Source organism: Phoca vitulina, unplaced genomic scaffold (genome assembly GCF_004348235.1).
Source record: "Phoca vitulina isolate PV1807 unplaced genomic scaffold, GSC_HSeal_1.0 scaffold2, whole genome shotgun sequence".
Lineage (NCBI taxonomy): Eukaryota > Metazoa > Chordata > Mammalia > Carnivora > Phocidae > Phoca > Phoca vitulina.
The window spans coordinates 67787669-67809704 of NW_022589705.1; the positions used below are offsets into that span (position 1 = coordinate 67787669).

General features: G+C 54.0%; 2 protein-coding genes and 1 long non-coding RNA gene across 3 annotated transcripts; 2 read left to right on the top strand and 1 right to left on the bottom strand.

Moving 5' to 3' along the window:
- Positions 1-5337: 5337 nt before the first annotated feature.
- LOC116640261 lies at positions 5338-7915 on the top strand. Its single transcript, XR_004301006.1, has 4 exons — positions 5338-5701; positions 6811-6904; positions 7686-7738; positions 7890-7915. It is a non-coding gene; the product is annotated as an uncharacterized LOC116640261 (long non-coding RNA).
- An 8-nt stretch (positions 7916-7923) lies between these two features.
- On the top strand, positions 7924-8448 carry CUNH1orf210 (chromosome unknown C1orf210 homolog). Its single transcript, XM_032414739.1, has 2 exons — positions 7924-8006; positions 8129-8448. Exons 1-2 carry the CDS (start codon positions 7988-7990, stop codon positions 8446-8448), a joined length of 339 nt encoding a protein of 112 aa, XP_032270630.1. The 5' UTR covers positions 7924-7987.
- A 10131-nt stretch (positions 8449-18579) lies between these two features.
- On the bottom strand, positions 18580-21814 carry TMEM125 (transmembrane protein 125). Its single transcript, XM_032417147.1, has 3 exons — positions 21707-21814; positions 20243-20380; positions 18580-20021 (listed from the first exon to the last, which is right to left on the bottom strand). Exon 3 carries the CDS (start codon positions 19878-19880, stop codon positions 19221-19223), a length of 660 nt encoding a protein of 219 aa, XP_032273038.1. The 5' UTR covers positions 19881-20021; positions 20243-20380; positions 21707-21814; the 3' UTR covers positions 18580-19220.
- Between the last annotated feature and the right edge of the window lie 222 nt (positions 21815-22036).

The window sequence follows — 22036 nt, forward strand, 5'->3', positions numbered from 1 at the left end:
CCCCACTGGGGCTACGTCAGTCACTGTCTGAATGCTGGGGCATGTCCAGGAGGTCAGCGCTGGCAGACCAGGAGTGGGGACAGGCCAGCCTCCAGGGACCGTGGGGGTTGAATGGTGGAGGAAGAATGTCCGGTGGTCCTAAGGAGGTGTTGGCTCCACCTCTGGGAGGCTGCCCGTGACTGGGACCTGGAAGCAGGCAACCACCCTCCAGTGGCTTGCAAGAAGGAGGGGTCCTCTACCTATTTCAAGGGGCCATCTGTTTACAACAGAACAGAGCTTCCTGCATAGAGAGTGCAAAGGGTTAACACCAGTTCTTAACCTGGAAAGAGCAGGTGAGCCCCCTGGAATTCTAACTGATAAAAACCTATCATCCATCTGATAAGTTTTTACTGAGCACCTACTCCATGCTGACCTGTGAACATATTTGTGACTGTGTTCACAAGCATTTTCCTGCTCTCATCAGCTTCTCAAAAGGGGACTGCAACCACCCGAGGCTAAGACCCCCAGGGCTGCCCCAGGGAGGGGTTGGGCCAGATGGAGAAGGGAGTGGGTGCAAGGTGGGGAGCAGGATACCATGTTCTTTTTTTTTTTTTTAAGATTTTATTTATTTATTTGTCAGAGAGAGAGCACAAGCAGGGGGAGTGGCAGGCAGAGGGAGAGGGAGAAGCAGACTCCTCGCTGAGCAGGGAGCCCGATGTGGGACTCGATCCCAGGACCCTGGGATCATGACCCGAGCTGAAGGCAGACATTTAACCGACTAAGCCACAAGGGTGTCCAGGACACCTTGTTCTTTGCTTGCTCAGCATCCATTCCCTGTTCTTCTATTAGCAGTGCCCTCCATTTCTTTTGGGAGATACAATCAAATCTTTGAAGTGACTGCTGTCTGTCACTGCAAATGATTGTGAGAAACCGAACCCCTTGATGGGAAGTTTTACCCACAGAAGAGGGATCTAGGTGGGATATAACTGGAAAGGTGCTCGACTTAGAGTCAGAAGACCTGGGTTCGAATCCTGTCTCTTCCATTTACTAATAGAGCTATTAGCACGTTTTCTTTAGTCCTCTGATTAGCGGGTGGAGTTAACATGCTTCAGGGCATAGTAAGACCATCATCGGTCTGTAGACCCCCATCTCAGGACCACCCATGGTTCATCTCGTAGGGCATGTCTATATCAAGAACTGTACCCCCTGGGTAACCTCCATTGCCATATGCCACCATCTGCTGACCACCTCTTATTCTTTCAACCTACTCTCTCTGGCACCACCAGCAACGGCTCCTAAAATCCGTCCATCCTACCACTTTTTTGGGTCCCTCACACTTCCTGCACCTGGTCCTCACATCCTCTTTACCCCACCCAGAGTGCATGGGCCAGCATGGCAAACAATCCCTTGCCCGCAGCTCGGCTCCCTTGCCCCTCTCTGGTTTTATTCGATTTGCCAGGCAAATCCCCAAACCTGGCCGGACCATTCTCTCTCCCAAACCCCAGGATGAAGAGTTCACATCTTCTAGAATCCCAGTACCAACACCCCCCTTCCCCACTCTTCACCATGAGCTGATGACATTGCTTCCTGTTTCTCTGGAAAAACAGAAGCCACCAGAAGAAAACTCCCTAAGGCTCCCATCATTTCACCTGTACTCTCCACTTTCGTCAGAGGGAGTCTCCCTGCTCCTGTCCAATGCCAACCCTCCACCTGTGCACTTGACCCCATGCCCCTTGATGCCTTAAGGACTCACACTCTCATTGTCTCTTCTCTCTGTGTCATCAATTTCCTCTCTCTCCTGGATTGTTCCTATCAGCAGACACAGATGGTCTAAAAGCTCCTAACCTTAAAAAAAAAAAATCCTCCCTGGATCCCACACCTTTCTCCCAAGTCTGCCCTGCTTCTCTCTTCCTTTTACAACACAATTTCTTGATGGAGTTTCCTTCCCTACCTCTGTTCCCATGCTCGTTCGTGCATCGCTCGTGCATCACACACCGTGCCCCGTCGGACATTTGTCCCCACCACACGTGAAACTGCTCTTGTCAAGGTTGCCAGGGACCTTCACATGGCCTATTTCAAAGTCAATTTTCAGTCCGTAGCTTAGCTGACCTATCATCGGCATCTGCCATAGCTAACCAAGCCCTCGCCCTTCAAACGCTTGCTTCCCTGGCCTCCCGAGCATCTCTCTGGTGTGTCTGCCTCCTACCACGCTGGCTAGTCCTAGCCTCCTTTCCTCTGCTTCTCCTCCCCTCCCCAACCTCTGCTTCTGGCAAGCTCCAAGGCTCGGCCCTCTTCTCTTTCTACATTTCCTTTGGGGCATCTCATCTAGATGATTGGCTTTAAAAATCATCCACATTTTGCTGGTTCTCAAACTTGGATGTCTAGCTCTTCCCTTCCTGCTGCATTCAGGCTAGTTTAAAGTACTGCGTACTTAGGATGCTACCTGGATGCCCCACGGCATCTCACAACTAACATGTCCACAACTGGGGTCCTGACTGCCCTCCCAAATCTGCCCCTTTCAGAGTCTTCTCATTTCAGTAAATGACAACTCTAGCCTACTAGTTGCTAGCTCAAAACTCTGGAGTGATTCTTGGTTCCTTTTTTTTGTTTTCTCAAACCCCACATCCAGTCAGAAAATCATGTTGGCTTTACCTTCAGAATATGTCTAGAGTCTGAGCACTTCTTCCCATTTCCACCTGACTGATGGATGTCACATTCCCTCTCTCGTGGATGATAGCAACAGCCTCCCAACTGGTCTCCCTGCTTCTACCCTGGCCTCCTCTAGTCCATCCTTCACACAGAGTGAAAGAAGGTCAGCCCCTCTCACCGAGGGAGGGAAGGATAGAGCCACGTGAGCTGGTCCCACAGGCCCCTCACCCAGCCCCTCCCATCCCTCCCCACTGACTTGTCTCCCTCCAGCCAGCCTCTTTTCTGTTGCTTGGATGAGCCAGCGTGCTCTCATCCCTTGGTCTTTGTTCTTGTTGTTCCCTCTTTCTGGAATGCTCTTCCCCCAGATATTGGCATGATTGCTATCCTACCCTTAGTCAGATCTCAGCTCAAACATTCCCTCTTCCGTGAGTCCCCTCTTTTTTTGATGTAGAGTAGCAGCCACCTCTACAACTCCCTATCCCATGAAGCTACTTTACTTTTCATAGCACTCATTATCTGAACTAATCTTATTAATTTCTTTACTTGTGTGTTGTCTGCCTTCCCAACCAGAACGAAAGCTGTACGGTCAGGGGAACTCTGTCCCCAGTGCTAGCTAGCTAGCACTGAGCTTACCACATGGTTGCCAGGGCTGCCATGGAAGGTTGTAAGGGTTGTTCACTGCATCAGAGCTCCTGGCTGAGGGGCAGGTGCTGACATACAGCCTGTTCTCTGTTCTCCATGCACTGGGGGCTTCCAGCAGGTTGCCTTCTGCTGTTTTGCAATGCGTGTTGTATGGGCTGGTAGTGGCTCTGTGATGGGTGTTCAATAAGTATTCATTGAATAAATGACTGATGGATGTGCAGACCTTTACTTGTTTTCTTCTGTGGAACTTCATGCACATTACCTTCTCAGGGCCTTATTTTCGTCATCTGTTAAAGGGATAATTAACATCTATTTCATAATGTAGTTATGAGGTTTAAATGAAATAGTTTATTAAAAATCTAGCACAAATATGATTAGATTTGTATGAAATACCCAGAATAGGCAAATCCACAGAGACAGAAAGCAGATTAGTGGTTGCTGGGGGCTGGAGGGAGGAGGAAATGGGGAGTGACTACTTAATGGGTTGGGGTACCCAGGCGGTGTGATGCTAGTGTTTTAGACTAGATAGAGGGATGTTTGCACAACGTTCCGAATGTACTAAATGCCCCTGAACTGTGCACTGAAAATGGCTAAAATGGTGAATTGCGTGAATCAGGTTATGTTATATGAATACCTCAATTAAATAAAGAACGAGCACAGCTCCTGGAACTGTTAGGTGTTCAATGAATAGCTTTTGAATCCTATGATCATGTCCTTGATTCAAAATCAAAGCAAGACCCCAAACCTTCCTTGGTTCCTCACTGCCCCATCTGGGATACTATTCACTTTCCTCTCATTCATTTATTTCAGAAGCATTTATTACTGCCATTTTAGATATTGGGGATATGGAGAGGAACAAGACAGACACAGACCCTTGCCCCAGAGTTTACTGGCTCATAGGGGACTGTGCCAAATCAAGAGAAAATCACAATACTGTGCGGTCAGGGCTAGCTGGGAGAAGGGCCAGGGTCTTTGGGGCACAGAGGAGGGGAGGAGGGACCCAGACAAGGGCATGTCAGGGAGGGCTGGTCTAGATAAAGAGGCACTGGAGCTGGGGCCTGAGTGATGAATTGGCCTGGGAGGAATAATCAGCTGGTGGGAGATGGACAGGTGGGGAGCGGGGCTGGAGGGAAGGGTTGGGGTCCCAGGAAGGGCACATGCAAAGCCTGGGAGGGGCGAGCATGCTGGGTCCTAGGAATAGAGAGCCGTCTGGCGTGGCTGGTGCAGTGTGTGGGGTAGGTGACGGACAAGGCAGGAGAGTTCGGAAGGGGCCATTGGCAGTAGGAGTTCAACTCCATGCTAAGATAGTCAAGGTCCTGCAGGTTCTACCGGGCCCGCACTGACAAGCCCTGGGGGCAGCCCTTGCTCAGGCTGTACCCTGTGGCTCCCTGTGAATTCTTGTGCCTGCATGGCTTAGTTCATAACACTTCCTCCTTTCAATATTTACTGAGAACCTGCCCTATGTCAGGGGCCTGCTGTCAGAACCTGGCCCCACTGTGAAACTCCTTCCACCTGGCCCCACTGTGAAACTCCTTCCACCTGGCCCCACTGTAAAACTCCAGTGGGAAGGTGGGAGGTCGGCCCAGAGGGTGCTCTGGGCTAGAAGGTGGAGCTTGCAGGGGGAAGGCGGGGCTAGTCCAGGAGGACCAAATGCTCTTGGAAGTTGACTCCTGAGCTGGGTCTTAAAGAGCAAGGAGGCACTAGGCTTGGGGAAGAGGAGTAAGGCAATAGGGAAAGGTTCAGAGCTTAGCTCTGTGGGCTCCCAGGATCCTTGAGATCCAGATGAAGGCTAGAAGCCTCTATCCTGGTAGACACCTAGGCACACAATAAACCCCCAAGGGCACAGATACACTCCCCATTGACCTCCACATCACCCCCCCCACCCCCCCAGCGAGGGCTCACAAACATTTTTGCAGGCAATTTTGAGTGTCCTTGGCCCCTGTGGCCTTGCCCGGGAAGAACTCTCTCTTCCTCCCCTCCAGTTCCGGCCCACCGCCTTCCAGGGCCTGCAAAACTCCCGCTTCAACTCTGGACTTTGTACCTGTCATGGGAAATTCACTAGCTTATCAGGGCCCTCAGCCCGAGCAGTTGCCTGCTGAGATGTCTGCCTGTCCCTTCTAGGGCTTCCTGGACCCCTCTCTGGATCCCAGCCGCAAGGCCACTCCCCCCCTCAACTTCCCACACGGCGCTGGGGGTGGGGGTGGGGCCTACGCCAGAAGGTCACCGCAAAAGCTTGGCAAGAAGTGTTCTTAGTCCTCCTGATTGGAGGCGTTGCCTGCTGCCCGGCCCTCCGCCCTCACCTGCGGGTTGGGCCCCGCCTGCCTGCGGCGTCCCCAGGTGAGTCAAGCAGCAGCTCCGGCCCACCCACCTGTCCAGGTTCTGCCCGCCCCAGCCGGAAGCTTCCTCCTTGGACTGTGGACAGTTCCTGCAGGTGGGGAGCAGAGGGGAAGACATTGGGGGGCCTGGGAGGGGGATCCCAAGATCCCTGAGGGCTCCTGGAAGCTTTAAAAGGAGCCCCAAATCAGGGTGGGGTGCGTATGTCTGTGAGATCAGAGGGTGTGTGTTTGTCGGTGGAAGAGATGTGACCTGTGGGGGTAGGGTGACAGCCTGTGGGGGTGTGTGTCCTTGACAAGAATTCACAGGGACAGGGCAGGCAGGAAAGGAGTAGGAGTAAAATCTTAGAGACATCAATTTGAATACAATTCATTTCCATTTAAAATCTGATTTTTCTGAGGATCCAGTGCCTATTGGCGCCCGGAGTAGGCACCCAGTGAGTGAATGAGTGATTGAGCTCTCCTTTCTGACGCCCCCCCTTCACTCTCCAGCTCCCCCATCCTCCTCTGTTACCCACCCTGAGCAGCTGAGCACCAAGCTCTCTGCCAGCACCAGGGCACACATTAACCAGCCCAGGCGTTGGCCCCAGGCAGCTGCCCATCTAGTAACTGGCCACTTCTGCTGGATAGTTGACTGTGTAGGCCAGGGAAGGGGTCCTCCAAGGGGGTCCTGGGACAACCTCACAGGCAGATATGGTCTGATTTCACCTGGAGGGATAGGGAACTCAAAATCCTGAGGAGGGGGTGGCTGGGAAACAAGAGGGAAGGTGAGCTGGGAGGTTGTGTGTGTGTGTGTGTGTGTGTGTGTGTAGCACGGGGAGGGAACTGTGCTGGGCTGTGGGGACTGGAAGAACATGCTGAGGAATCTACGTGCAGCCCTTAGGGCCTGGGGAGCTCTGGAAGAATTTTTAGGAGTAATGGGGTCAGATTTGGGCTTTAGGCCCATCACTCTGGGGAATGGACTGGAGGTGGGGAAAGATGGATTAGGAGGTCATGTAGGAGTCGAGGAATAGGATGAAGGTGGCTTGGATGGGGCAGTGGCCAGTGGGGTGCAGGGGAGGGGCAGAGCCATTGCACAGATATTTAGTTCCAGGAAGAACTGATGGGGCTTAGTGACAGGTTGGAGGAGAGGAGGGAGGGTTTCATGAAGATATCAGTATTAAAGAATATGGAAGGTACTCCCCTAAACTAGATGCTTCTCTCCTAGGTGCTTTCCTCGCCTGGATACTCCTCCGCAGTACTCCTCTGATTCAGGTGCTCCACCTGCACATTATCTCCAGTCCTAGGCGTCCCTCTGACAGGTACTTCCCTAACCTAGGTGCTCTTCCTCTAGATACTCTTCAGATTCAGGTGTTGCTCCCCCAGGCCTTCCTCTGACTCAGGCGTTCCTCCTCCTGGTATTCCCAAGCCTAGATGATCTTCCTCCAGATACTCCCTTAATTCAGGTGCTCCCTCTTGCTCCTCCCTAGCCCTAGGGGTTCTTATCCAGACAATTTCCTGATCCAGGTGATCTGCATTTGGCTACTCCCTGAATACTGCCTCCCTCTGGGGGCAGACTGCCTCCCCAGAGGGAGGCAGTATTCAGGGACAGTCGATGGACAAGCCATGTGTCTGAAGAGCTGAGGGTCGAGGTGGGGTGGGACAATCCATAGGCAGTCGATGGACAAGCCATGTCCATCGAGGGCTGAGGGTCGAGGTGGGGTGGCAGGAGCTCCTGACTGAGGAGGAGTGGGGCCCCCTGCCTGGGTAGGGACTGGCACTCTCCTCCACATGTGGTCTCTACTTTGGTTCATTAGCTCTGAGCGATTGCTGTTGTCCAGCCCCTGGGAGCCAGAACCACCTCTGCCCCCCTTCCCATCCTCAGCCTACCAAGCAGTGTAGCAGACTGGGCTCTGGGCCCTGGTTTCAGAGACCTGGGTTCAAGTCCTGGGACTTGGGCTGAGTTAGTTCACCCTCTGGGCCTCAGAGTCCTCCTCTACAGAGAGGGGATAATGTTGATACCCACATTAGAGGTGTCTGTGAGCCCATTGCCTGGTGCCTAAATCAGACACAGTGTTGAGTAAGTTCCTGCATTTTTTTCAGGGGCTTGCAGAGCCGGACCCCACAGTGTTCCCTTACAAATAGCCAATTTCCAGGTACACAGCTCATTTCTCTTTTGTGCACAACTGGTTATGGTCAATCGTGCAGTGTCCAGAGTTTGTGCAGCGCCCTAACGTGGCCGTGCGTGTGCCCCGGGGAATGTGCACCTGTGCTCCCCGGACACCCACTTGTGTGTGTATCTTCTAGGACTCTGGCCTCCAGGGCTGCCTGGCATCTGGGGGTTTCTGTGGAGCTCAGGCTCTTCTGGCAGAAGCCGAGGCTCACCGGTGTCTTCAGGCCCCTCCATGAGTGAGGCAAACCAAAGTGAGTTTGGGAAGGAGGCCGAGGAGGAGGGGTTGGGGGAAGGACCCTGTCTCCACACCTTTCGGTTTCCCCAGGGAACCCATCTGGGGCCCCCATCCATAATGCTGTCCCTCCCTCTGCAGCCATCGTGGGGCCCTCAGAGCTCCCAACAGTATCAGCTGTGTCCCCTGGACCGGGCACTGGGGCCCGGGCATGGCCTGTGCTGGTAGGGGTCGTGCTGGGGGCTGTGGTCCTCTCTCTCCTCATTGCTCTTGCTGCCAAATGCCACCTCTGCCGCAAGTACCGGGCCAGCTACCAGCACCGCCCGCTGCCCAGGACGGCGAAGGTGGTCTGCCCGGAGGTGGGTGAAGAGGACGACGATGGCTTCATCGAGGACAATTACATTCAGCCTGGCGCTGGCGGGCTGGGGACTGAGGGTAGCAGGGACAACTTTTCCTTCTGAGCCCCAATCTTTAGACCCCCTCCACCCCCCGCCCATACCTGACAACTTAAGGATAGTGGATATTACAGAGGGGCCACAAGCCTCAGGGAGAGAGGTATCTAGGGCTTCAGGGCTAACCAGGGGTAGAGCAAGCCTCCCTTCCCTGACGCTAGGTACTAAAGTGACAAAGCCTCTCTTGCTCAGTAACCCTCAATGGCTCCCTGCTGTTCTCAGGACAACTACCAAGGGCCTGGCTAGGGAAATAAGGCCTCTTTCAGCCTCTTGGTTCACTTTCCCAACCTCACTCCCTACTAAACGAATTATTTGTTATTCCTCTTCTCCCACATGGTGTTTCTCCATGCCCTTTTTGCTCACACTCTCAACCCGGCCTACACTGCCCTTCTGTTCTCTCAAATCCTCTATGACAGAGGGCACCCGGTGGGGGGGGAGGGGACTCACTTGGTTGAGTGGCTGGCTCTTGATTTCTGCTCAGGTCATGATCTCAGGGTCCTGGGACTGAGCCCTGCATCGGGCTCCCCGCTGAGGTTTCTTTGTCTGTCTGCCCCTCCCCCTGCTCATGTGCACGCACACACTCTCTCTCTCTCAAATAAATACATAAATCTTAAAAAAAAATCCTCTACGACAGTGATGAAAATCCCTGGCCAATAGAGTCTCTCTGGCCTGCCTACCTGCCGGCATTTCTGGTGTGCCAGGATGATAACAGTTTAGCTGGTGAAAACCAGTGTGCCAAGTTTCTTATTGAAATTTTTTCAATAAAGTAATCTAAATGGTTATATGACATTTTTCACAGGTAGTAATAAATCTATTTTCATTTTAAATGAAAGTAAAAAGGAGTCACTAATTTTTATTTTCCTGAATTGGGATTTGTGCATTAAAGTGTTCCTTGTCGGGGCGCCTGGGTGGCTCAGTTGGTTAAGCATTTGCCTTTGGCTCAGGTCATGATCTCAGGGTCCTGGGATCGAGGCCCGCATCGGGCTCCCTGCTCAGTCAGCAGCGAGTCTGCTTCTCCTTCTCCCTCTGTTATCTCTCTCGCTTTCTCTCTCTCAAATAAATAGATAAAATCTTAAAAAAAAAAAAAAATGTTCCTTGTCACTCCTAGCTGGAAGACACGGCTCATGCATCCCTTCCTCCAGGACGCCTCTCGTGAGCCCTCCCTCTCACTGCACCCTGTGAGTTCCTCTTCCCTTCTCTGGCCATGGCGGTGGATTTTAATCTGTATTGGAGTTTGCACAGCCCCCTTACTGTGCCTGTCTTCAGGGCTAGACTGTGAACTCTCTGAAGCCACAGGCCATGCCTCATTCTGTGTCCTCATTCTTGCGCAAGGTGGATGCTAAATAAATATTTGTCACATTTGTTTCATTACTGCAGGCTGAGTAGTGAGGAGTTGAAAGGTGAGGGAGTGAGTCGATTGTGGGAGACTTTCTCAAGAGTTTGATGAAGAGGAGGAAGGCAGGCTCATCCTTGCTGGTGGGGAGATTGGGGCAAGGGAGGCAGTTTTGGGGTGTATGTGTGATTCAACAATTCCATACGTTACTTGGTGCTCATCATGACAAGTGTCCTCTTAATCCCCATCCCCTATTTCACCCATCCCCCTGCCCCCCTCCCCTCTGGTCACCATCAGTTTGTTCTCTGTAGTTAGGAGTTGTTTTTTGGTTTCTCTTTTTTCTCCCTTTGTTCATTTGTTTCTTAAATTCCGTGTATGAGTGAAATCATATGCAATTTGTCCTTATCTGACTGACTTATTTTGCTTAGCATTATGCTCTCTAGATCTACCCTTGTCATTGCAAATGGCAAGATTTCTTTTTTAGAGCTGAATAATCAGCTGAATAATATTCCATTATATGTGTGTGTGTATCACTTCTTCTTTATCCATTCATCTACTGATGGACACTCAGGCTGCTTCCATAATTTGTCTATTGTAAATAATGCTGCAATAAACATAGGGGTACACGTACCCTTTTGAATTCGTTGGGTAAATAAACACCCAGTAGTGTGAATACTGGGTTGTAGGCTAGTTCTTTTTAAAATTTTTTCAGGAGCGTCCATACTGTTTTCCAGAGTGGCCGCATCAATTTGTGTTCCCACCAACAGTGCACAAGGGTTTCTCTTTCTCCCATTCTCCATATCCTCTTGTGTCATTGATTTTAGCCATTCTGACAGGTGTGAGGTGATAGCTCATTGTGGCTTTGATTTGCATTTTCCTGATATTGAGTGATGTTGAGCATCTTTTCATGCGTCTATTGGCCATCTGTATGTCTTCTTTGGAGAAATGTCTGTTCGTGTCTTCTGTAAAACTAAAAGACAACCTGCTGAGTGGGAAAAGAGATTTGCAAATGACATATCCGATAAAGGGTTTGTATCCAAAATGTATAAAGAACTTACACAACTCAATACCAAAAAACCAAATAATCTAAGCAAGGAAGGCAGTTTTAAGAAGGGAGAAAGTTAAGCTTTTGGTCGAAAGCAATGGGAAGAGAATTAAAGGGACAGCTGACTCAGGAGGACAGGAAGCAGGTGGCTCCAGCAGCCTGAGGACAGGCACGTACTCTTATGTCACTTGTGGGCATTAATGAGACTCCATGCCTGGGACCCCCGAGTTCTGGATTCCAAGTTTTAAGTACTCAGGTGACAGAATGTCATCAGCCCAGTTTGGGTCAAGTATCCACCACTAGTCCAACCAGCTATGAATGGTGGCAGGCTCCTGTAGTGCAAATGTGATTTTGGGAGCCTGCCTATTTGTTCCAGGTCATTCCCAGACAAGGGGAAGTCATCATGAATCAGGTGGCCACCCTGCATATGCCCTTTGGATGCAGTGCTAGCCTTTGAGAAAAGAGCCAGCACAGAAGGAAGGTGAGGGCAGGACTGATACAGGGAGGAGCTTGAGAAAAAGGCAGGTCAAGTTGGGCTGTAGTGTAGGGTTGAGGGGTGCCCTAGGCAGGGGTGAAGCTGAAGGGTGGACCAGATCAGCTAGGGCTTTGGTGCCAAGATACCTTGCATTTCAATATGAGAGGAGCTGAGGCTCATCTGTGGACTTTTTTGGTCAAGGAATGATGTAATCATGATAGAAAAGTCATTCTGGATGCTGTGCCAATGGGTCGGAAGGGATAGACCCAGAGGGAGGTGATAAGATCTGCCTAAGGTATGGCAGGGAACAGAGAGATTCCAGAGACACAGGGAAGGAAGGGTTGGCAGGCTTGCTGCTGCCGGATGTGGGGGGTAGGAAGGAGGCAATGAAGTCGCCCTGGTTTCTGGTTGGGTGGCTGGGCAACCTGGGGAGGGGCCGGCTTTGAGGGAACAAGGATTCAATGCTTGATGCGCGATTTCCAGGGGGAGGTGCCCAGGGACAGCTGGATTCACCTGGGAGAAGTCCGGCCTGCAGGTGTGGGTTTGGGACTAGTCTGCAGTGGGGTCCCTGAGACCCAGGAGTGATAAGATCAGGGGGCCTGGGTGGAGTGGAGGAGGTACAGAGCACTAACTAGGGGAACACTGACATCTAAAGGCTTGTCAGCAGAGGAGGACGTGACAGGGGAGCCCAGTGCACATGTCCCCAACCCCGGCCGTTGTTCCCGAGTCCAGAGACAGTCTGACCCTTGCAGGCCTGGAAAGTCCCTGTGTCTGGGACAGCAGCATAGGCTGCCCCAGCCCAAGACCTTGAGAAGGACCTTGAGTAGCAGAACTAAGGGGCTGAGGGCACGTCCTGAGCAAGGGAAGAGCCGCTGGGAACGCAGCAGGGCCTGTTCCCTGCCCTTATGTCCCCTCAATGCCTACCTAGAGGGGCTGTCCTGCCTGAGTTCTGGGCCAGAGAGCAGCTCAGCTGTCCCCATGGTCACATATTCTTCGGGACCTGAGTCAGAACCTCTGAAGGATCCAGGGAAGGTAAGGGCTTGTTTTTCCTGAGCCCAGCACCCAGCAAGGGGCAGCAGGGAGAGCTTCCTCCCAGAACCTGCTGTGGGTGTTATGCCTGGCTGAGCAGGCCCCTAAGGTTGTAGGAACCTTGGACCCTGTCCTGAGAGGCTTTCCTGGATTCCTCTGAGGAGGGGTTTCCACTGTGCTCTGCACGCTTGGCCCCATGCACAAAGAGGGAGTGTGATTTGGGTCCACAGGTTCAAAGGCCCAGTGATGCTAGAATCGTGGGAGGCCTGGGACTCAGCCAGACCTCTCTCTGTCCTCCCTCCCCTGGCATCAGGCCCTGGCCCCAGCCCTCTGTACCCTAGCCGGTAGAATACAGCAAATGTCAGCCAAACCCCTCTGGGTACCCTCAGGGCTTGCTCCCTACAGCAGGGGGGCAGTCTTCATCCTGACGGCGGCGGAAGCTTGCCAAGCTTCCTTCCTCCTCATTCACTCTGGGCTGGAGATTTGACTGTGTCTGTTTCCCAGGACTCAGGTCAGAAGATCTGGGGCACCTGGGTGGCTCAGTTGGTTGGGCCTCCGACTCTTGATTTTGGCTCAGGTCATGCTCTCAGGGTTGTGAAATTGAGCCCCACCTCAGGCTCTGTGCTCAGTGCGGAGTTTCCTTAACATTCTTTCCCCTCCCACCCTCTCTCCCCCTCTGCTCCTCCCCCTACCCCTACCCCTCCGTCGTGCACACACATACATACTCTCTCAAATAAATAAATAAATAAAATCTTTTTTTAAAAAATATTTTATTTATTTGAGAGAGAGAGAGTGCGCATAAGCAGGGGGAGCAGCAGAGGGAGAGAGAGAAACAGACTCACTGCTGAGCAGGGACCCCAAAGCGGGGCTTGATCCCAGGACCCTGGGATCATGACCTGAGCCGAAGGCAGATGCTTAACCGAGTGAGCCACCCAGGCGCCCCATAAATAAAATCTTAAGGGAAAAAAAGAAAGAAAGAAAAGAAAATCTGGTGAGGACAGCAAAGGACTTGGATTAGAATCTCTGATAGTGTAGAATATAATAACAGTAAGATCAACTGCCCTGCTGGGCAGGCACCCCCATTTTATAGACTGAGAAGTTGAGGCACAAACAAGTTAACTGCAACTTGCCTGCTTCACTCAGCAACAATGCCGTGATCTCACCCCAGAGTACCGATAAAACAGATCTAGAGAAGGAACCTCTTGGTACTTGGACTTGCTCCCATCCTGCCCGGGATTGGCACCCCCCTCCCCCGAGTGAATGGGAGCTGAGAAGTCTCAGGGCGCAAGCTCCAGGTTTGGAAGGGCAGGCTGTGAGGGTAGAAGTGGTATGCTCCAAGCCAGTCCCTGGGGCTGACTTCCATGGCTATGCCCAGAGGAGCCTCACAGGTCCTGGGCAACAGTCGAGAAGGCAGCCCCCATCGGCGTGCAGACAGCTGAGCGTGAGGGGGCGTGTGTTGGTCCCCTGAGGCCAGGAGGAAGCTCCTCTAGACAACTGAGTGTCCCCAGAAGGCCTGAGGTCTCATGTGGGATGTAACTGGATATAATGTAAGAACCACCCAGATTGGAACAGATCATAAGTTTCTGGAACATGTTCTTCCAGTATCTGTCCAGGTGACACGGCTGAGAACCTGGAATGTGACTATTGAGCCCAGGAGGAACCTGTGACAAGTGCCTCTCTCTACCTGCCCCGCTGCCCGATGGGGACCTCCATGGTCTCTCCATCAGCCCTTGCTTAGCGCTGCTTTTTACCCAATACCAGCTTAGATTTCAGGGTCTGTTAGGTCAACGTTTCACTAACATCCTCCCCTTACCTGCCCCATTGTCCTCCAGGCCTGCATCTTGGCCTCTGTACGCTGTTGCGAAAAGCCTCTGTTAATGCCTGGTGTCCAGCCTCCCAGGGGCTCTCCAGGCTTCCGGCAACCTTGCTGTTTCCTTGGCTAGATTCACCTCTCCTCCATAGCAGCTCTTTAAAACGGCCTCTGCGTCACAGGGAGAATAGCTGTTGGCCAGGGCCTCCCTCCACTTCCTGCTCCAAACTTCCCTGGTCTGCATTCTTTCTTTTCTCCTATCACAGTGGCATCCTAAGCCCAAGGCCTCCGGTGCGTGCCCTGGAGCTGCCCTCCCTGCCTCTCCACTTGGGGACTTTTAAGAACAGCCTCTTCTCTGCCTTCTGTCTTAACCCTCTTGTTCTATCAACATTCTATCAACCCATCACATCTCTCCCAGCTTAAAAAGCTCCTCAGTCACCAAGACAGGTTGGTCCCACCCTCCGAACGTCCATCAGCTCTGTTGTGTTTGGCTCTGTCCTGACAGCCACCCCTTTGTCTGGGCGGCCATCATTTCGCATCTGGAGATGCTTTCATCAACCAAAGGATTCCTCTCTCCCTATTTTTGCCCCTCGCCGTTAATTCTCTATGCTGCAGGCAGAATGATTGTCCTAAAACACAGTTCGGACCAGGCCATTCCCCTGCTGAGAATCCTTCACCGGCTTCCTCTTCACCTTAAGAAATGGTGCCACCTACTCTGGAGCCTCTGAAGCCTGGGACTGGCCCAGGGCTCCTCCCTGGCTGCACCCCTTGCCTCTTGCCGGTGAATGCTCCAGTTCCGGCCACACAAACCCCCTGTTTCCTTGAAGGAGCCAAGTTCTCTCATCTCTGGACCCTCCGTCTGCTCTTCCTTCTTTCTGGGATAGTCTTTCTTCTCCATCTCTCTAGCTTGGCCATCTGCTTCTCATCCCTCAGGGGCCAGCGGAAATGGCCCTTCTGGGACTGATTGGACGTTTCTTCGGATTCGTTTACTCCTAAAGCCAATTCCTGGCTCTGCAGCCAGCTGGTCCCAAATCCTGTTCTGGCCAGAGTACTTTCCTCATTAAAAGCTTTCCGTGCTTCTCATTGTCCTGAGGACAAAGTCCAAATTCCTCAGCTGGGCCGACAAGGCCGTTCCACAGATGGGAGTAAAGGTGGAGCTATTTGGTAGGAGCAAGGTGAAGGCTTCCCGCTACATGACTCCTTTTCTCGGGACAGGGAGGCCAAGCCTGCGGGGGTGTTGCTGGGGTTGAAGGCCATGGAGAGAACTTAGGGGCCGCTGCTGTGGAAGCAGGAGCTGACCAGGGAAGCACAGTGGAACTGATGAGTAGAATGGCAGCCCAGCTGAGATGGGTGACGAGGAATTCATGGTGACACCAGGCGGCCTGGCCGTGCGGATTTCTCTAATAACCGCTCACCATGAGGCATAATAATCCACCATGGGTGGATTCATCCAAGGAGGGGGATTTGCTGGGGCAGTGGGACCAAAGGACGGGGAGAGGGGTGCTGAGGAGTTGAGGACTCTGTCAAGGAGTGGGTGAAATGATGGGCCATGGGATCTTAACCAGAAGGGAGGCGAAGACAGGAGGGGGAGGGAAGACAGGAGGGGCCAGTGGATGTCCGGTTGCAGCGTGGACCGAGATGGGATTTAGAGAGATGCTCTGAGCAAACAAGCTGGAGGTGGGAGGTTGTGGGAAGTCAGCTTTAGTGATTGCAGAAGCATTTCTGCCCTGCCTGTGCCTTGACCCAGCTCCTGCCCAGACCCACATGATAGCTGGGTGTGGAGGTTTCCACTGCCCTTTGGAACGGCCCTCGGGGGCAAGGGCCATATTCTTCATCTGGCATCCTCCCCAGGAGAGCCCAACACGGGCCTTGTCGGCAACGGCTGCTTATTCGGACATTTGTGCGATAGGACTCATCCCCTCCCCTTTCTCTAGGCCTCTGTTTCTATTTTCCTTTAGTTTTTTTGTTTTTGTTGTAGCATTTTGTTTGTTTTTCTCAAACAAACCTTCTGCCCCTTGTTTGGGTTTTAAAAAGTAATCTTTAGGTTCAACGTGGGGCTCAAACTCATGACCCCAAGATCAAGAGTCGCAGGGTCCACCAACTGAGCCAGCCAGGCACCCTTCCTTTAGTTTTTTAAAAGAAATATCGTGAAAGAGTCTAACCCTGTCTCAGATGAAAAGAAACAGGATTTCTCCCCATATTACAGGATGGAGAGGTAGTCTATGGTCCTCTGATGGCCCTGGAGTTGTTGAGAATGGGAGCCCTGGAAGAGTGAGAATTTGGGGGCAGAAAGATTCTGGGCCAACAGTGGACAGTGGCCCAAGTTCCTGACCCATCCCGTTCTGGGTAGGTCTCTCCCTGATCCTCGCATACCTATTGCCATGCGACCAAGCTGAGTAATTCATTCATCCAGTAAAGCTCCTACTATGTGTCAGGCCCACCTTGGGAACAAAGGATATGCAGATGAGCAACACCCCAATCCTGATTCAGGAGACAGGCACACAGGGAAAGAACTGCAGACTGGTGTCTACAGTTGTGGGGCCCGGCATAGAAAATGGGCAACTCGTTAGTTTGGGGGGACAGGGTTGGGGAAGATGCCTAGAGAATTGGGTCTTGAAGGGTATGAAGGCAAGGAGGAGAAACAAATGCTGGGAGAAGTGAGAGAACATGGGGAGGTCACAGTAGTTCCGTGGGGCTGGCTCATGGGCTGCTTTGAGGTGCGAGGGAGGCCAAATCATGTCAGGGAGCCTGCACATTAGTCTGCATGCCGTGGGGGATCAGGGAAGGACCTGAACGTAAGTCTGTTTTAGGACAGCACTGGGTTGCCACCTGGAGCTTCCCAGGTATAGTCTGAAACTGGACCTCGTACGTGGAGGGCAGGAAGAGACCAGGGACGGAGACAGGCCACTCCAGATCGGTGGCTGGCAGGTGTAATGGGCAAGGGAACTTACTTATGAGGCTTTTCCTGGGTGGCTGCAAGACAAGATCTCTGCACCTGCCTGTCAGACCGTAAGAGTTTATACAGAGGCCTTCACTGGGTTCAGTCTCTCGTACCATCCAGATAGTCTCACCACGACACCACTGTCTCAAGGCTGTATCCTTGGGGCAGCTTCTAGGAGCCGGAAAGGCAAGCGGGACACACATTTCAAGGACAGGAGAAGGGGTGAGGAGCCTCCCATCGCCTGGGTCCAGCTCATGGGTCAACTGGCGGTTACATTCCCCCAACCCCATCACCTCCCCTAATAGTCACTGTGGCTCAAGTGTGTGTGTTGGGGTTGGGAAGGAGGTAAACTGAAGAAGAAAAGAGCAAAAGCAGGGAGGCCGAGGGGCCAAGAATCAGGCAGAGATGGGGAGGGCACTGGGAGTGAGCCTGGAGAGCTGAGCACCCCATGCACATGTGTGGGGGAGTCCACAGGTGGTGATGTGGTCACTGGACACCGGATAAGGAGGGAGTGAGAGTGCTGTCTGGGACCACGCCGAGCTTTCTAACCTGGGTGCTGGGTGAAGGCCACAGCCCCCAGGTGAGACGAGGAGATGGTTCAGGATGAGGATGAGGGGGATGGGATGTTGAATATGTGGGGTCTGAGATGCCATAGTTCCTGGGGAAAGGTTCTGCTGTCCCTGTGCTCCCGGACATGGCCTCTTGTTTCTGCTCACCTGGCTTCCTCCTCGGCTGGCAACGCCCTTCCCTCATCCATCAGCTCAGCGTTTTCTCCAGGAGGGCCCCTAGATCTTGGCCCCTGAAAGCAATTTTCTCCCATCAGAGCACATGTAGCTCTATGCTTAGCGCCCCCTGGAGGCCCGTCTGGTGTCCCTGCCTCTCTTGGGGCCCAGGCCGGGCTGCGCGGCATCTGACCTTGAGAAGCAGGAGTGATGAAACTAACGTTGGGAGGTGATCTTTGCCACCCAGGAAGTTCTGCGCTGCAGAAGGGCGATCCCTTCCAGGGCTGACCCCAAGCAGGAAGTGACTCTTACAGCCCAGGGGGGTTTCACACAACCCTCCCTTGCCTGGGGGGCGGGCGGGGGTGGGGTGCAGAGGAAGGCTGGCTGGTGCAGCAACTACAGGGGTCAAGATGTTCTGGTCCTAGAGGTGGGGTAGGGAGCTGCAGCCTCCAGAGAAACCAGCTGATAAAACCCCAGTGCTTCAGGCTTTATCTTGAACCAGTGCAGGAGCCAATGTGAAGTACTCGGGCCACACTCCTCTCTACACCCCGCTCCCCGGGACCAGAAACCCACCACCTTCCTGAAAGGAAGCATCCAGTCACCCCAGCTCGCCTCCGCAGTACCTATGGGGAGAAACCACAGGCCTGACTGGGGACACAGCACCTTTTGTCAGCTTGAGAGAGGCACAGTGTTCCCTGAAGAAGGGTAGTTGTTGGGGGTGGGCAAGGGGAGGGGGAGGGAAGGTCTCTAGGTGAGATGGCGAGGGACAATCACAATGACAGCGGCCACCACTTTTATTGCACACCTGCCATGTGCCTGGTCCTTCCATACACGATGGCATGTGGCCCTTACGACCGATTTCCACGACCACGACTGTGACTCTCCAGAAACTGAAGCTCAGAGAAGTTAAGTCACTTGCCCCAGGCCCCCAGCTGGTGAGTGGTAGATGGGTGGAGGGGGTTCCAGTCCAGTCCTGGCACATCGTGGAGCCCGTGTTCTTTCCACTTTGTCACCAGTTACTCTCCTCAGTGAAGAGCCACCGGGATGGTCTCCGGGCTAGGCAGGTAACAGTCACTCCTGGGAAGTCCCTGATAGGTGTCACAAGGCAGGGTGGCCTTTGATGGGTGTCGGGAATAGGGGCCAAGAATCTTCAGGGACTCGAGAGGGACAGGTAGACTGACCATTCCATGGTCACAGACCCCCAGTTCTGAGGAGACACCCCCACGCCTTCCTGTGGCATGGGGACACGTGGTCACACAGCACAGGTCACACAACCCTATGGAGGGTTGGACAGTCCTGGGGAGACGTACATACTCACACACACTCTTCTGCACATGGACGTGCAAGCACACACCCACTCACGCCCGCTCACAGCCCGGCGCAGCTCTGTGGCCGCTGAGGCAGGTGTCCGAAAAGGGGAATTGGGTCAGATGAGGCTGGCGATGCTGGATGTAGTCTCGTGACGCTGGCCGGCAGACAGCTGGCCTGAGATGCTGAAGACGCCGCCGTTGCCCCTGTGGTCACCGTGGGTGGAGGGGGCGGCCGCATGGCGACGGGGACAGTGTCCATGCACGCCCACCTGATAGAGCAGCAAGCCCAGCAGCAAAAGCGAGCCCGAGGCAGCCAGGCCGATGCCCACCGACAGCATAGCGGCCAGTGGCCGGGCCGGGGCAGGGGCGGCGGCCAGCCCAGCCAGGGTCAGGCCGGTGACCAGCACCACCAGGCCGCTGAGCAGCACCACGAGGGCATCGGCCCCTCCCCCGCTCCGCAGCAGGGCCACGTGCTGGGGCTGGCGGATGCAGTTCATGTCCTGCACGGCCGAGCTCATCAGCTGCTTGACCAGAACCAGCAGGGCCAGCAGGCAGAGCACAGTGCCCGTCGCCAGCCGCCACTCGCCCGAGCGGCTGCTGGTGGAGGACAGCAGTGCCACGCCCCCCGCCCCACAGCCCGCCACCAGGACCACGGCCACAGCGAAGCAGAGCGCGGAGCGCCGCGGCTGCTGGGACCACCACAGCTCTACCTGCTCTGCCAGCATGTCTGGGGGCAGCCCCCCCGCCGGCGGGGCCGGAGCCTCTCCTTCAGACATGGCGGCGGGCGGGGTAGAGGGCAGAGCGCAGCGTCGGGGCTACAAGGTGGGGGTCATGGCCTAGAGCCCCCCACCGCCTGCTTGGCAGCTAGAGGCCCAGAGTCCCGTTCCTCTCCCAGTCCAGGGTATGGTCACCATCACCTGCAGGGGGGATCACACTTGTTACCTCCCCAGCCCACTCGCCCTTTATGGTCTCTCCCGGGAGCCTGGGGGATGATCCCTGGGAATCCGCCCCAGTGTCCCCCGACAGACCCCTCCCCAGCACTGCCACTTGGGAATGCCTCTCCAATGGCCCCAGGAGAGTTCCCCCACAGAACACATTCCCCCACCCCTCCAGGGAAGCCCCTGGCCCAGCCCCTGACCTCTCTGGCTCTCTCAGTTGCCTGTCCCATCCCGGCTGGCCGAAGGAGCTGGTGCCACAGTGGATGGTGGGACCGAGAGCAGAGATAAAGCCTCATTCAGGATCAGACTCACATGGCCTCAGCTGTCACCGCTGGCTCCTGGGGGGAGGGTTGCGGGGAGGGAGGGGGCTTATGACTTAACCCTTCTGGAACCAGCAGCCTGACCCTGAACCTTCTCTCTTGGGACTGCAGCTACTTCTCTGTGGGTCAGGATCTAATCCCTAACTCTCTCCTTCCCCAACATCTCATCTGATTTCCTATCCACAGCTGCTGGTGCCCCAATCCCTCTCTCCCCCAAACCTGGATCTCCCTCCTAAGCTCCAGACCCAAAGCCAATTGTTACCTTGATGTTCCCTAGTCATCTCTGATGCAACACGTCCCGACCCAAGCTCGTCATCTTAGCCTAGACCTCCTCCTCCTCTCATGTTTCCTACTTCCTTGTGAAGTGCACGTCCCAGGGAGGCCACCTGTAAACCTCTCTCCACATAGTCCCTGCTTCCATCCCCACGCCTCCTGCCTCATCACCCCCACCCACGACCCTCTTCCTGCCTCCTTTCTCCATTCTCCCTCTCACCAACCCCCTCATGCCATTCTCCTCCTCTAGGATTTCTCTAAAGTGGAGCAAAGGGAGGAGGGCTCTGTCCTTGAACCCCAGCTGCTGTCCTTACCAGCCATGGGACTTGGGCGAGGGACCTGACAGTGGTTATTCGTTTAACAGCGAGCCAACATGACTCAAACTGGGCAAAATAAAGCAGTGTGGTTCCTGCCCTCAAGGAAACCCAGCTTACAGCAGGTGCATATATGTGATAAATGCCCGGTGTGTGGGTGAGTCAGAAGAGGGGCTTAGGGGAGGGTCAGAGAAGCCCCAGATGAGTTCTCCTCTTAGAGCCTCAGTCTCCCTATTGGAAAAGTGAGGAAAATAACATTTATCTTGAAGGATGGGGGCGAGTCATTTGACATCTCCACTTCAAAATTCCAATGGGAATTCCAGGGCCTGCAGAGATGCCTAAAGAACGCTTTTTTAAATAAAAGAATATAATGTTCTCCCCTCCAATTCAGGATAGGACCCCTGCTTTACACATAGGATGCAGGTCCTGGGTCGTTCCAGGAATATGATGAACATGGCCCTCCACGGTATACACCCCCGATGAGTCTGTCCTTCACAACCCCTCTGAAGGGGCAGCCTAGCACACAGGGTGGGAGGAGCAGGTGCAGATGCCCCCAAGGGAGGTGGGGGAGGGGCCTTAGGAGGGGAGCTGGAGTCAATCCCAGCATTCCTCAGGACTGTGCCTTCACTGGTCTGAAAGCACTTGCACAGGTATGCTGGGACAGTGGGGCCAGGCTGGGCGTGGGTGGAGGTTCTCAGGCCGAGCCAGTAGGAGAAAGTGGGGGCGTTGGGGGGTCAGGGGACCATGGGGCACTCACAAGAAGCCTGGAAGTGCTGGATCCGATCAGAGCAGGCAGGGCCAAGCAGATGCGGCACTCCAGCTCCATTTCCGGGGAGGTGCTTCACCTGCCTAACCTGCGTCCAGGTAAGCCCTGGGGGTGTGCGTGGGGAGGGAGGAGGATCAGCAGGTGTTTCCTAGGCAGGGCTTGAGTCGATTGGCTGACGTGGCACAGCTCCTTCTGCCGGGCTGAGGCATTCCTAGGAAGGGAGGGGCTTCTGTCTGCTGCTGTTAGGGCTCGAACACAATTCTCAGATCTGGGCAGCAGGAGGAACGTTGTCTATCTGCCCCAGAGCCTGGACCCTAACCC